This window comes from Myiozetetes cayanensis, unplaced genomic scaffold (genome assembly GCF_022539395.1).
Source record: "Myiozetetes cayanensis isolate MyiCay16 unplaced genomic scaffold, myiCay2020 scf1, whole genome shotgun sequence".
Lineage (NCBI taxonomy): Eukaryota > Metazoa > Chordata > Aves > Passeriformes > Tyrannidae > Myiozetetes > Myiozetetes cayanensis.
This window is the reverse complement of record NW_026086604.1, coordinates 88,057,591-88,073,115: the sequence shown is the minus strand read 5'-3', so window position 1 is coordinate 88,073,115 and position 15,525 is coordinate 88,057,591. Positions and strand designations below refer to the sequence as shown.

Here is a 15,525-nt window from a genome sequence, read left to right as displayed (position 1 = left end):
GGTTTGTTGGACTAGCCTGACTTTAGACTAGTTGAAAACATAACTTTCAAAAGAGACACCATTTTAGGCTTTTATGTAACAGGGTAAAATGTGAAAAGAACGTGTTCATAATATTTTTGAGGATAAACAGTGCTTTGTTTTAAGAAAAGGTGTAATATTCTCATGCAAGTTTGAACATTGCAGAAGCTCCCCTAATATATTCATCTCATTCGTGCCAAGATTTTTTACCCTTACAAAAAATTACGTATTTGTTATTTGGGTGGGTTTTTTTTTTAACTCAATTGATTTTTCAAACAGAGTAGTATACATTTTCAGTATAAAGGAAGAACATTTCCAGCAGGTCAAGGGAGGTGATCCTGCTCCTCTCCTCAGCCCTAGTGAGGCCGCACCTGTGTCCAGTTCTGGGCTCCTCTGTATGAGAGATACATGAAGCTACTGAAGCAGGTCCAGCTGAGGGCCATAAAGATGATTAAGGGACTGGAGCATCTCTCTTACGAGGAAAGGCTGAGGGAGCTGGGCCTGTTCAGCCTTGAGAAGAGATGACTGAGAGGGGACCTTGTCAATGTCTATGAGTATCTGAACGGAAGGTGCTAAGAGGATGGACCCAGGCTTTTCTTGTGGTGCCAAGTGATAGGACAAGAAGCAACAGGCAGAAACTGATGCACAGGAAGTTCCTCCTGAACATGAGGAAGAACTTCTTTACTGTGTGAGTGACCACACACTGGAACAGATCACCCAGAGAGGTTGTGAAGTCTCGCTCACTGGGGATATTCAAGAACTATCTGGACACTATCCTGTGCCGTGTGCTCTAGAATGACCCTGCCTGAGCAGGGAGCGTGGACCACATGACTCACTGTGGTCCTTTCCAACCTGGCCCATTCTGTGATTCTGTGATAAGCAAAGAGAGCCCCTCTAAATTTTGGCAGTGTTTGTATGCATGCTGGTGTCTAGTCTGGTGTCATCCTCTTTTGGAATTTTGGTTTTTTTTAATTTCATTTAAATAGGAAAGACCCATAAATTTCAGACAAAATTCTCATGAGAAGGGTTCTCCCAGGGGTTTCTCGCTGTAAAATCTCCTGCTTCACTTTTAGGTCAAACCTCATTATATTTATAGGGTAAAGTCTGAAAGTTCTGCTGTGTTTGACAGGCAGCATGACTCAGCACAAGAGCTCTGCATGTGTTTCTACAGACCTAGTAACTAATCTCCTCCCACACTTACATTTTAAAAATAAAAATACTGTTATTTTTTATTATTAAGCATTATTAATACTCATTTGTAAGTAAAACCATTTCTTTCCATGCTATGTTACTTTTTAATTATAACATTTAGGCATTCTCCACTGGCCCTGGGTACACTGTTGCAGCAATGTTTGTTTTGGTTGCTAAGTGTTTCATAGTGTTGCAGTTTATTGGAATCTAGTATTATGCTTTAATATCTTAAAAATACCAGCACTTTTAGCAGGCTGTTCTTTAGGAACTGATACACTTACGCATATATTCCTGGGTATGCCTAAGCTTTCTAGTCTACAAGCCAAACAGGAATCAGCCACAAGATAGTGGTCCCAGAGAGCCTCTGACTACCTGCTTGCCCCAGCTGGGGATGCAAGTTCTGCTGCTGCTCCTGCTTCTGCACACCCCAGTGCTGGGCAGGGGATGCAGCCTAGTGTGGGAGCTGGCCTGGAACTGTTCTCAAGGATCACATTAATCAAGAACCATGGATCAACTCCCCCCGCCTCCCCCCACCGAATGTCACTTGGCAGAATCAAACACTCACAACCTGAAGTGAGGAACATATGCATTAAACTTGCTGTATTAAATGATTGGGTATTTAAACATAGCTTTATCTTTGCTAATATAACTCATTCTCACTCTGGATTGTATATAGAACTTTTTTCCGTGAGAGATTGGTCAGTATTCAAAAATGTCAATGCCTACACTGCCTCACATGTAAGAGAGCAGATAACCACACTGTGGGGAAAGAAACAATGTGTGAGTTGTTAAAAATTTAACCTAATTTTTATTTAATTTTAAGTCAAAAGCACCGTAGCAGTACTGCACAAGCAGGCCTCTGGATTTTTTTTCCTTTCCAAAGGTTAATTAGTGCTTGATTTAAAAAGCTTGGGAAACACTGATTCATATGCTTTTGTAAGAGAAAAAGTGATGATAAATCTTACCAGAAGAATAAAGAGAAGACCTTTTTGGATTCTTGTGTAGTCTTCAGTCAAATGGCTGAGACTTACTGCAAAGCATGAAAGACTGAGACATATTTCAAAACGTACCTTTTCAAAAATCAGGGAGTATACATTTAAAGTCTTGCTTTCTGTCAAGTATTAATTGGGTCTGTACTTTTTGCCTCTATAAATGGCTGATGCAAATCATTGTAGACATAGCTTTTAACCAGTTACTTCTATAACTGTTTCAGTCATCTCAGTATCTGACTGGGAGCATACACATACATTTGTCACAAACTGACCTCATGCAGACTTTCCAAAGCTACACTAGCAATGGTTTGAATCTGCTATTTACAATGAAAAACCTGAGCTCAGTTTTGGTCATATTCTCTGTTGACAAAGAAGCAAGGTACCCTATGTCAGTTTCTTCACTGCATAGAAGTTTATAAAAGAAAAAACCAGAGGTGAACAGAACTGTAGCATGAAGCATGGACTTTACTTACAGAGGTCTAACACTGTTTCTGTCCTTTTTGATTTTTTCAGAATGGCAGAGACTCATGGTTTGATGGAGAGATTGGAGAAAGCAGTGACTCGACTCGAATCATTATTTTCAGGTTCACATAGATCTGGTGGAATGGAGTGTGATGGCATCAATGGAGTCAATGGAAGTAAGTCTTTTTTTTTTTTAATTACCATCTCTCTGTTATTTAAAAATTGCAAGTAGTGCATGTGTTTGTCTTCTAAGAGGGAGTGCAATCCTACCCGTTACAAATTCTGTATCAAAATAAAGTAATATTTTTAAAAATTAATTTAGAAATGTTACATGTCAAGCTTAGTTGTACACATAATTCCAAGTTAATATAGCCTAGAGAATTAAAGATTTGACTGTTTCTGAAATATACTGTCCATATCTCAAGCTTTATCACTCTTTCCATCTTAGCATTTATATTGTTGTAAATAACTGACCAGATTAAAATGTCTGCTTGAGCCCAACTAGCAGAAAGAATGAGACATTCCCAAAATTTACAGCAGAAATATATCTTTAGAGGTCATCAATATAAACACTGTGTTTATTTGCCAGCTCTCTCTGAATTTCACAGTGCAGACCCACTTCATTTAATAATTTAATACCCTTAATCAAATATGAATTTGTTCATAAGCATTTGCTCACTAAGGACTGCTACACATCCATGGCCTTACATTGCTGTCTCTTGAGCCCTCTTTTCTCAAGTGGATCTCCAAACCACTACATTGGAGAATATACCCAAAAAAAGTCTGTTTATTCACGTCATATCACCAAATCATATTTTTTCACTCCTTAATTTTTTGTTGTTTCTGAAATTTATAGGGTAAATAATCCTATAAACATGGCAGCTCCAGATTTGATTGAATAGAGGTGCCCTTTCCTTTCTCGAGAGCTTGTTTTTTCATCTAGAACCCCAACATATATCTCCTCATTAGCTTCATGTCCTTTTGCTTTCTTTTGGCCCTTTCCTGCATTCTCCAGAGAAGAGTACATACCAGCACGGACTCAGCTGCTGTACAGAAGCTGCAGAGTGCACAGAAAGTTGCAGGCAGCTTCCTTTACTGATATGGCAGCAAGTCAGTGTGTGAGCTGCTTCACTCTCCTCTCTGCCAGCCCTGACCCAACAACACATGCGAGGGACCTTCCCCACACTTACATGTGCCGTGGGCCTACACGCTGGCAGCTACTGTGGAGCAGCTGACGGAGAGCAGCATGTTCCATGGCAGGAGGGGAGCACCTTCCAGCAGGCTTCCACAGCAGAGGAGTTAGCCAGTCACAGGAAGCTGGAGTAATGAAATGCTTACAGTCCAGGGAAAACCTAGACAAGCTAGTAAACCAAAGCAAAGTCATGGAGAAATACAATCCATGTGCAAACTGACAAATAAATCAACCACTACTAGGAGATGTACATTTCTCAAAAATACAGACTTCGATGCTGTAGTGAGTCGATTTAGGTGAATCTCTGTTTATCCAGAGCTCAGTATTGCAGAACCAGGTCTGCTTTCAGAACAGGAGATAACTCACCATGTGAGGTACTTCCATGAAAACTGTTCATGTTCTTGACCTAACCTAAGAGCTCAGTCCGGTGAAAAGATTTACTCTCCAGGGAAGCAGAGCTTTAACGTTCCAGCAGATCCCTAGAAGACACCAGCTGACAAACCTTGTTGGAGTGAGATTATAAAACACACCCACTGGGAGACTGCAGTAAGAAGCTGAGATGAGCAGCACCATGGGGCGCTTGCCAGCCTGCACCACATCTCGAGGCAGAGCTGTCTCACACGGGGACTCAGCAATTAGGTTTTGCTTGTGCAGTTAGGAAAGTCTTCAGCTTGTGTGACTGATACGCCTACAGTGCCATGAACACTGTTCTGGTTGCCTCTGTTACTGTGCCTCTGCAGAGGTTCACATGCCCTCCACAGCCACTACAGAGTAAACAGTGTTACAGGTCTCATTTCTTTTTCTCCATTAAAACTGACACTCAGCCAGAGCATGACCTTTTTAAAATCTTTTTAAATCCTTTTTTACATGGAGATATATTGCTTTCTTCTACCATGCCCGCCTCCCCTAAAAGAACAATCCATCATTAGAATTATTTAAAAAAAAATCCAACTCGACTTTTCAGTTCATATGTTTTCAGAAACAACAAAATAACGAGGAGGACGGGAGACCTGTACCTTTACTATTTTCCTAAATGGCGTTACAACAGCAGGATTGCAAATAAATCATTCAATTACTCTTCACAGCCCACAGCAAATTCTAGTTAATGCTCCTGAGAGTTAGCTGTATTGAATAGTAAAAAATAGCATAGTTGCTTTCTAGTTTTGCATAGGACAATTGCCATTTGGTGAACTGCTATGTAAAACTCTGCTCTAAAGTAAAAGGCTACAATGATTCTTTTGGAAACATGCACAGATTTTGACAAAGAACATAAAATGGGCTTTGGGAAGCATCTTCAGCAGTAAAACCTTTTGTACACTGGGTCATTTGAGGGGTTTACACACAAACACTTAATATGGAAGAAAGCCCAGAAATTCCTAGAATTATAGGTGAATGACATCAGGAGAACAAAAGGAGCTTTGAAATTCCACCTAGCTAAGTAGATTTTCTTTTTCACACAGACCACTGCAAACTCCAGTTGCCAGAGCCTGTCTTTTTTTCTGTCAAGGAGACAGATGACTCTTGTGGAATAAAGGGGCCTTTCAAAGATTATGAATTTGGACACAATTGTCATATAGTGCCAGAAGGTTAAAGCAGATTTTTTGAGGAAAGCCTGGTACCTCTTCAGAGCAATCTTCAGGCTTCATTAATGAGGAAGAGAGGCTGGGAAGAATTTTAACCTTGGTCTCTCAGATCCTACGTCTGCCATAAATTCACCTCTGTGTCTCTCACGCTGTATCTGGCAAAGGTTCTGAGGCGTAGACAAGACATGAGGATATGTCAGGGAGTGAAGGGAGGGCTGTGAGGCATCCAAGGAATGATTATTTTTGCTATCTCAACAGGTACATAGAGCCACACAGAAACTAGGTGCACAAGAAATTGAGCCTCATCTGCATTTTCTGATTGTGCATTTTATCAGGAAACTGCTTGTGCATTTTATCAGGAAACTGCTCTGTATACCATATAGAAAACAGCAAGTTTATTCCTGTAATGTTAGAGTGTATAACATATATGCAGTCAATGAGATATATCATCTAGAAGACTTGTTTGAGCTTTCTTTCTCCAGTGACAGTTTTGTGAGGTGAGACAACAAGATAGGAAGTTACAAAGCCGCATCTCACTGCACAGATCTCACTCTACAAACCCATTCTAAAGACTCTCTTACTGGAAATGGAATTGGTTGCTATTCAAAGCCACCAAACAATACAAAGACCTTCAGGAATGGGTGGGTAGTATAAAAATAGTTGTTGAGTACAGTGCAGATTCATTTCAGGATATAATACTTGGTTAAAGTACAACAGGAGAATTTTGTTTAGATGATCATGCTTCTCAGGTCACTAGGCCTTTGAAGGGATGAGAGATATTTATTTTAGCACTTGTCATTTTAAGACAAACACTATATTGTACACAGTAAATTCTCTTCTTGTTTCTATTCAAGTTCTACCAAGAGCAGGATTTTTTTTTTATTTTCTAGCTAGGACAAAAAAAATAGTTATACATCTTTTTTCACTGACTTCACAAATCAGAAATGAAGTTACAGCAATCTCCTCTGTTTCTATGGTATATCTCCTCCATCTGTTACGCAGGAGTGTCCTATGCATTATGTACTTTATGAACCCATTATAATAGGATGCTCTTCTTTTGTAGGCATAGCACCGTATGTTGAAGCCTTTGATAGGCTGCTGAATGGGAGTGTTGCGGAGTTTCTCAGGCACAGCAAGATTCTTGAAGGTGACGTGAAGACACACGTGAGTATTTACTCAGATTTTCTCCCAATGGCAGAAGTGTAGAAGTCTTGCAATCTGTGTGATCAGCCTTGATTGCTGAGTAGAGGAGAATCTTAATGGCAGAATTAACTCTGAATTATTAATTCTTCTAGTAGTAATAGCCTGGCATAGCCAACCACTGAGTACAGTTGGTTCAGGAAGGGCGAAAGGTTGTATGGATTCATAAGAAGAGATTGCTTGCCTTTTACAGAACCAAAGGTTGAAGGCCATAGTATGCAAAATATATAAATATTCTCAGTCACAAGCAATTTGAATTGCCACGTTGGCTGCTAAGCTCTTTGCATGACAGGGACACAACTGAGAACACGTGTCAGCAAATGAGTAGCAAACACTAGGTGAGCCCAAGCAATGGTAACTTCCTGTGGTCTGTTTGCTAGTCATGTGTATCATCATTCCAGTTAAAGGAGAGATTTTGTTCTTTTGATTGATTTGTTCTTATTACTTACATCTCTTCCATTTGGAACCACACAGCGAACTAAAAAATTAGAATGTCAGCCATTTAAATGACCTTCATTTTACTACATATGTTACAGTGAGGAAGTACTATGCTGTCATTTTCATGATGAAAATACTTTCTAACTTTATGAACGTCTTGTAATCAGAACTTGTGCTTTTCATTTTATTTTTTAAGCTGGTTTTCTCTAAAACTAGTGGTGATAGAATGACAAGGAATGGACTCATCTTACAAACAGTTTACCAATATAGATTTTGGAAAAAAAAAAACCCTACCCCACACGCAAAAGAGCCAGCGTCAGTTTGACCTGAATCTGAAGGAGTGTGAAACTTTTGACTCCTAGTAGGTCCATGCCACCAGGCCTTTCTCTGTACATTTCCCAGTGGATTGCAGCTGCTGCTCCATGTAACAAACACTGTAGCAAGAAACACATGCAGTCCTACAGCCTACTGGGATTCATGTTGCAAGGCCAAATAAATATTCTTCAAGACAGCCAAAGCAACCAGCCTGCTCACAGATCAGGATGAGTGAATTATTCTGTGTTTTTTTCTGTAGTGTTATATGTTCTTGTTTGTAGGGCAGAGTTTCTGACCTAGTTAGGCCTAGGAAACAGGAGGGAGTAAGGAGATAGAGAATTCAAGAGGATCTTTGTGTTTCAAAGAAAATGCTGCACTTCCTTTTTATTTGAAAAACCCTAAACAATTATACTATAAGCTATAATGTATGTACTTTATTCTTCAGATAAATTAGGGGAAATTAATAAATGGGGGGTGGGAGGGGAAGAGGAGGAATTATCAAGCTGACTGAGCAGAGGATTGCTCCCTGGAAAGGATCAGTTCTGGCTTGGTTATTGCATTCATTAGACATCATTATTTTTCAGTTGATTTTTCAACAGTTTAGATCTGAGTGATCCAGAAATAGCCTTAGTACCAACACTAAGCAGGGAAAAGTATTACATTTAACATTCTAAATGACTAAAACCTTTTTAATATACACTATCTGTAAATGTTTAAATCAGTAAATGTATTAATTTATGCATTTGTCACTATTTGGTACTCATAATTGAGTCCATATAAAAGATTATTAATAATTTATCTGCCAGGTCTGTGAGCAGTCCCTAGCATATTGTTGATGATAGTGTAATGCAAGCTGTGATAAAGGAGTATTTGTTAGGACTATGAGCTTAGACATTATATTAGCTTTCCTTACATAAAGAAACTGGTGATTCTGATTGCAGCCTACTAAATATTCTGAAATCTTAGATTCTGAATTTACAACATGGAGCAGACTGTGGTTGCCTTATGCTCATGCTTATCACTGAAGCAACATCTGTGCTTTACCTTAACAAGTGGAACAAGGAGTATTTTTCTTCTGGGTGTCTTATAGACCATGTGTCCCTCAGCATTATACTTGCAGCTGCTGTCTCTTTCACATAATGAGCTGAAGGGAAGGTTGTATTTTATTTCAAAAAACACCTGTTGCCTTGAAAAACCTCACATACCTGGCAGACCAGAATGGTAATATGAGAGAAAGAGACACTTCATATTATGCTAAAGAAATTAGGGATTTAACATGATGTGTTTTGTGCTGATTGCCATAATGATTGTGTGGTTTGTGTTCCTGGCAAAAGGAAAAATACAGATACAACTAATATCTGTTGGGGAGCTTCATTCCAATTTTTCAGCATGCTGTAGTCTAAATAGTCTATTGAAAGAGAACAAAATAAAATAATAAAGAAAGAACTAATAGCTAGCTCCTGGCTTTTTTAAACACAGAAGCATAGTGGATTTTACAAAGATCAGTTTATCAGAGTTCTGCTTAGACTCAATCTTGAGAGCAGCGTATTTCTCGTTCAAATTACAGTACATGCGGTGGCAAATCTCTGAGGTCAACTGTATTGAAGAAATGAACCACTTTTTAAAAGACAGAGAGAATGGCTAGGGTTTTTACATAGTCTATTTAGAACAAATTACCCTAAACAGCTGAGATACTATCCCTGTCCTGTCACTGAGGAATAAAGATCCAGTGATTATATGGATATTTCTATGAAATACAGTCTCCTACAGGCATAGATGTTATGGAAACACTTTCTGCTGTTCATGTCACAACCAATAGAGCATGTGAAGTCAGTGACTAACATTTAGTGTGGCCAGGACTGCTACCAACCAGGTGTCTTTAGCCTGACATACCAGTGAGAGGAAGCTGTCACCAACTATTAAGGTTATAACAGCCCTGAATCTGACTCACCGTATGTGCCAACACGGAACTGTTCTTCTGTCAGAATGAGGGAAATTCAAAATCAGTAGAAAACGGTTCTCTTCCACCCAGCTGAGAGGACAGTCTCATTGCTTTGCCCACCTGCATCCAGCACTGCAGAAAATGTGCCAAGGATGACAAAGAGCTGCTTGTAGAAGACATGGTCTACCTTCAGATTGTGTCCCAGTGAGGAAGCTGGTCAAGCAGGTTTGATGGGCTCTTCTCCTTGTCAAAACAAAACAAGCAAGATTTTAGAAGGCCAAGGAGCAGGGTTTTGTGATGTGTTTATTATGAGCTTCTTCACATTGTTTTTGTTTAAGTGATAACTCAAGTGGTGGAATACTTTGGCTTGAGTTTGAACAGTGTTACCAGATCAGACATCACAATAAGAAGAGAATGTACTAGTTCTACAAGAGAGGGATAGATAATGTTACATTTCCATATTTTAGTATTTTGTGTGGGACAGAGCAGAGCATAATTTCAGCCTTCTGTCAAACACATAAGCTAATACTTGCTTTTTTTTTTTTTTCAAATTGTTTATTTGTAAAAACCTTTTAACCTACCAACCCCACCAGTTGAAAGAACAGATTGTCTGTGTGATTCAGTTATGTTCCCTCTTCTCTCATCCAAGCTATTTAGCTTGGAATGGAAAACTTTAAAAAATATGGATGTCTTTTTCCTCCTCTCTTCCATCAACTTGCAGCTGCTGAAATGCAGAGCTCAGAGAGGCAGCCACCTTGGAGCATTCGGAAATGAAATGGCTGTTGGAAGAGAGTTGAGATGCAATTCATTACATGTATGTCTACACGAACAAGGTAGCATGAAGAAGCAATTCATAGCACGTTACCCAGTCTCCAGGTTTTTTTTCTGTACATGCACTGATTTCTTATCATGATGAGCAGAGAAAGCAACATTCACCCCACAAACGTTGGTCTTATGCATGTACCCACAGAATTTCTTTTCCTTTTCTATTACGTGAAAGCAATGACATTCTTCTCTCCTTCTTCCAAGTATAGTCCATGTAAGTATAAACAGACAGCTGAAAGCAGGAGATATCTTTCATGAGGTATATATGCACTTTGCAAACTCCTGCTCCAGTTTGACCTATCAATGAAGTTAAAAAATCCTAGCTTCCTCCTTTTTATTCCCCAAAGAGTAGTTATGACACATGAAATAGCTGCATGGTGCCTTTTCATGTGAGAGATGTTGAAGAATTAGTCAATGACATTCATAGCCCCAAACTTTGAACAGGATGTGCTGCTGTCTGTGCTACACTAAAAAAAACCCACTTTTGCACTTTATCTTAGCTAATCTAAATGCAGACTATCAAACCCATTATTTGACTGATTCCTCATTAACAAGGCAATTTGCTTACAGGGCAACAGAATGCACAAGTGTACTCTCGTGTTCATCCTTTGTGCTCAGAGGCTGTGTGGTTTTAGGCATTGTGTTGAAAGTTGAATTAGAGCTCAGAGAGGAGGATGATGTCAACATGCCCAGAGAGAAGCTTGCTGTCAGGCTGCCTTTGGTTTTCTGTGAGCGGTATTTTCTGCTACATGAAATAAACACCAAACCAAGTAGCTACTGCAGGACTGGGAAAAAACATATGACGAATACATGAAAAAAAGAATTAAAAGGCAAACATTTTTTACAGCATACAAAGTGCAGTCAGCTGAAAGAAAGAGACTAAGCATAGAAACCGGTAGTGCTGTCCAACAGAAGTGAAAATAACATAATCAGACAAAAAAAGCAGCCTTGGAAATCTATCAGTATTAAAGTTGATTTTGTAATGCTAATTCAGCTGTATTTCTCACCCTGTATATGTACTATGAAATACTTCATAACCTAACCAATAAAGAATGTTCATTTTAATAGGACAAGAAAGGTGGAAATGCTGTATACACAATGTGACCAGGAGCCTAACCCAGTAAAAAGTAACATTTTTAGGAGTTTTACAACCTTTGATAGCTCTCTTCCGAAGGACTGCTACTGGTGTGGTCTAGGGATTGAATCTGGCTTTCAAAACAGGCAGGATTTAATTGGGTCAGGTGTAATGGGTGTGCAGGACATGGTTGCACCTGTCTGACTGTAAGACACCTGATTGGGAATAAAGATGGCTCCTTATCATGAGAAACCCATCCATTGTGAGTCTAGAACAACACCCCCTGAAAGAGTGGGAGTTTTTCCATTAATTTTGATGGGAGCTGGATCAGTTTCTTGACACTGACATTGCAGTAAATACCACTTGCTTTTCCTATTATTTAAACAGGCATGGAGGAGACAAAAGTCAAACAGACAGTATTGAAACATACATGCCATGGTGGCCAGCACTGGGCATTTAGTTGTGTATTGCTGGCATAAGAAACATATAAATTTAGGAAGGTGGTGGTGGGAATATATAACGAGAACATTCCATATGGCATTTTCTCACTCAGACACATAAGAAATCAGAAACACAAACAATGCTGTCAAGAGTTCTTCATAACCTGTTTTCATGGGGCTTCTTTGCATATAGAGTAGTTCCTGACTGAACCCGTAAGTAGTTGATTTCAAAGTAGTGCAGCTGATCAGGGACCATTTTAGACCAAGATATAAAATGGTTACCCCTTAAAAGCAGGAGATTATATCTCTGTGTGATTACCCAGTACAATGGCATTTTCTGATCTCCCAAGGATGCCAGAAAAAGTATCAGAATGAGTTATGTGGGAAACCTTATATTTCCTTAGAAATCAAGGAAAAATCCATCATGTTTGTCCAAGAAAATGTTAGATAACTTGCTCATATGGAAAAAAATTCTGATTGTGAAGGGCTCTTTAACTGACCAGATGAATTCAGAATAATAGATTTAAGGTCTATGTTTTACCAAATCATTTAATTAACAATTGCAGCAATTAATCAAGGCATGCATTATATTTTCAGCCATTTGAAGACAAAATCAGAACTGATCATATGCTTTAGCTCATGCTAATTTTGCTATCCTCTAAAATTTTTTCATTGAAGACTTTTAAGAGGAATTATGAGTCAACTGGCAGGAAACCACTTTTTCTTGGTGGTTTTCCAGGAGAAGTAGGTATAGACTAGAGGCATAATCGTCTCACAAGTTGAAAGCCACTGCATCAGCTTAACCAAAAATCATAAAGTGATAAAATTACATGGCTAAATGAGCTAGCTAATTGATAGATTGCTTTAGTGTGTGGACCAGCTGCACTCACAGCCTCAAGTACAGTGTGAGAGTGTCTCCACAGACCTGTTGCAAAGCCATTGCATAGGACAACTGCTAGCATAAAGTCAGGAGAAACTTGGTAGGGAGGACTGGAGACATGGAGTTGGCAAAGATCCAAGGTCCACAAGGAAGCCTTGATAAGGTAAAGGGACCTTTACCTTTCTCTCTGGTTCAAAACAGTCCAGGGTGTAGAGGGTGTAGGTGGCAGTCATCTCAGCCCCCCTTGGCACTTGGCCTTGGAACAGTGAGGAATGTGATTCTCGCAGCCGTAACTTTTAGTGAACCACTGGCAAGTTACACTATCTTCATCCACCAGAAAAAACAAAGCAGATGAGTTGTAAAACCAAGAAAAGATCCATCAGAGAAACCAAGACAGTATCCTTACAATTGTCATCAGCATGAACCTCTTATGACTGAAAATTCTTTTTACTGGTGCTCTCTGCCTATTTCTCTTGTGAGGAATTATGATTTTTCAAATTGGAGTAGTAACATTATATAAATCCATTTATTTCAAGCTGAGAGATATACACCCATGAATGCTCTTCCCCACCCCCCCTATTTTTTTTTCTGTTTTGGGGCACACATGCTTGATTGATGTCATTTGTTGCTACAGGCTATGAGCAAGTCTTTTATTAATTTTCAGTGTCATTCCTTCTGAAGAGCACGTGCACACTCTTTTCACTCATCTGCCTCCCCATCCCTGACCTGCTTTTATTTTGCTAGTTGGTGGTTGCAACTGTTTTGAGTGTATAGAAATGCTGGGCTTGGAAACTGAGAAGGCTGTTCATTGTAGTCAGCGAAAAACCAAACAATGAGCTCAGAACCTGGCTCTTCAGTCAGTTTCTAGTAAAAAGGAGTTCAGTGAATAATGAGAATTAAGCCACAAGGGAAACCAATGTGCGGTTTGAATGTTGTTTTAAATAAGCTGGGAGCGCTGTCAGGAGTGATGAGGGTATAATGTGGCCACAAATGTGCATTACCTCTTTTTATCCCATATGAATTGCGTGATCAATATGGTCATATTTCTGAATATTGAAGAGTCCATTAGGACAGATTAAACCATGTCACTGTCACTGCTAACTTTTTTTAGTCTATTGACATCTGTAAATTGAATTATATATTTCCACAATTAATCTGAACTGCAAAGCAGCTTAAGTATTGCTACATAGTTTCAAAAGTTTAATTGTATTTTTTATTCTAAATCCCAGATTTAGAATAATGAAAATGAAGTAATGAAAAGATTCATTAAGGATTTTTATGTAGATCTTTGAGGCTGAAATATTTCTTCCTTGTTGCTTTAAAATATGTTCTGTTTGAAAAAACACCGAAGTTCAGATCTGCTTTTTAATCACATCACTGTGTACCATAGGTAAGCACCTTGACTGTCAGAGGGGCTGAGGCTCCCTTTCCAAGTACACGTAGGCTTTTGATATTTAACACCTCTGAAAAGGAAAACATGGTTCAGGTGGGAAGAAATATTAAATATTATAGATGTCTGAGGTTTAAGTTTTGAACTTACTTCCATGTTAGCAAATTTTGGTTGGGGCCTGGGATTCTTCCAAGGTGATAAAAGTGCAAGTGAATTTACAAGGAGACAGGTTCTGGCACTTTAAGCCTTTGGGTTACAGGCAATTTGGTATTTGTCCCCCAGAGAAAGTCAAGAAATCTGTTCCTCAGTAGGCTGCTCAGTGAACACTGCTTGAAGAATATTTCGAAGTGATACCTCAACAAGTGCTGTAACCTTTTTAATTTACAGAGATACGCATCTGAGCTGCTTAGAACTCGTATATATTAAACCAGGGACACACGAATGACATCCTAAAGCCTGTGAAATCATAAGGTCTTTTCTGAAATGTCCTCAGCATGGATTTGGACCTTCATTGAGAAGGGCTTCTGACAGAATAGCTGGGGATACGGGGTGGGCTGCTTAACGACAGGCCTCAGGGGCAAAACAGCCCATCAAAGAAATAACCAGAGTGCCTGCAGCCAGTGCAGCAAAAGGTTGTTTGTACAAATCACAGTGAGACCTGCAGGTCCCTGATATCTTTGTGGTTGTCCGATGTGCTGGTTTACGGAATATGTTCCATGTAGGTTTGCTTCTCCTCAGGGAAATGAGGTCTTTCCACAAATAGTTCTGACCTCAGATGTCCGTGGGGAAAAAAAAAAGGAACCTGAATTTTAAGACTGTTGATCTTTATAATAACCAAAGCTTAGGCTTCATTCTTCAGTACATGGTATGTGGTTCCTGTTTATTTAAAGAAGTAATGCACACTTTCAGAGGTACAGACTGTAGTTCCAAGTAATAGTAGAAACTAGAAAATTTGGAAGTGTGTGAAACTTTAATGTACCACACTTTCTGTTCTTCAGTGAAATACTGAATTGGGCTGGTTTTCCTTTTGCATCTCTCTTTGAGAAATCTGCTTTTTTAGGCTAGTCAGCATGAAGAGCTATAAGAGCTCTCTCAGGAAGACTGTGGTAAGCATCCACAAATGCCTGTGCAGGTTGAGGTGCTGCTACTATCCCTAATACTGATCACACAAAAAAATTACATTTTGTTATTGTATAATCTTTGACATGTGATACAAAGGGTATTAACATAATGGTGTTAGTTACATTTATTCCCGCTGGAAAAGGCAACAATAGTGGCCTAATATAGATTTTAGGGATGCTTCCTCTGCACTGTAGAAAAGCAAATTGTTCTTTTGATGTTTTTATATTTGTTTTTAAAATTTTTGGCTCTTTTTATCAGTCATTTGTTTCTATGATTATCACTGATTACACATCATAAGGCAGAAAATGTCATCACAAATTCCTGCACAGCTGACAATCAATTTTGGGGATGTCCAGTTTATAGATAAGCACCAGGGACTAGGTGCTTAGATCTAGATCAGGTGTTGCAATGTGCCAATAGCATCTTTTACTTCTACTGATGTTGAAGCTTCTAAATGTAG

General features: G+C 39.1%; 1 protein-coding gene across 1 annotated transcript in view; it reads left to right on the top strand.

Annotated features, from left to right (window-relative positions):
• CAP2 (cyclase associated actin cytoskeleton regulatory protein 2) overlaps positions 1–15,525 on the top strand; it is a 67,687-nt gene that overhangs the window by 9,342 nt on the left and 42,820 nt on the right. The window contains exons 2-3 of the mRNA XM_050311823.1: positions 2,715–2,839; positions 6,502–6,602. Coding sequence (XP_050167780.1) covers positions 2,716–2,839; positions 6,502–6,602 — 225 coding nt within the window. The 5' untranslated portion in view covers position 2,715. The remainder of the gene's footprint in view (positions 1–2,714; positions 2,840–6,501; positions 6,603–15,525) is intronic.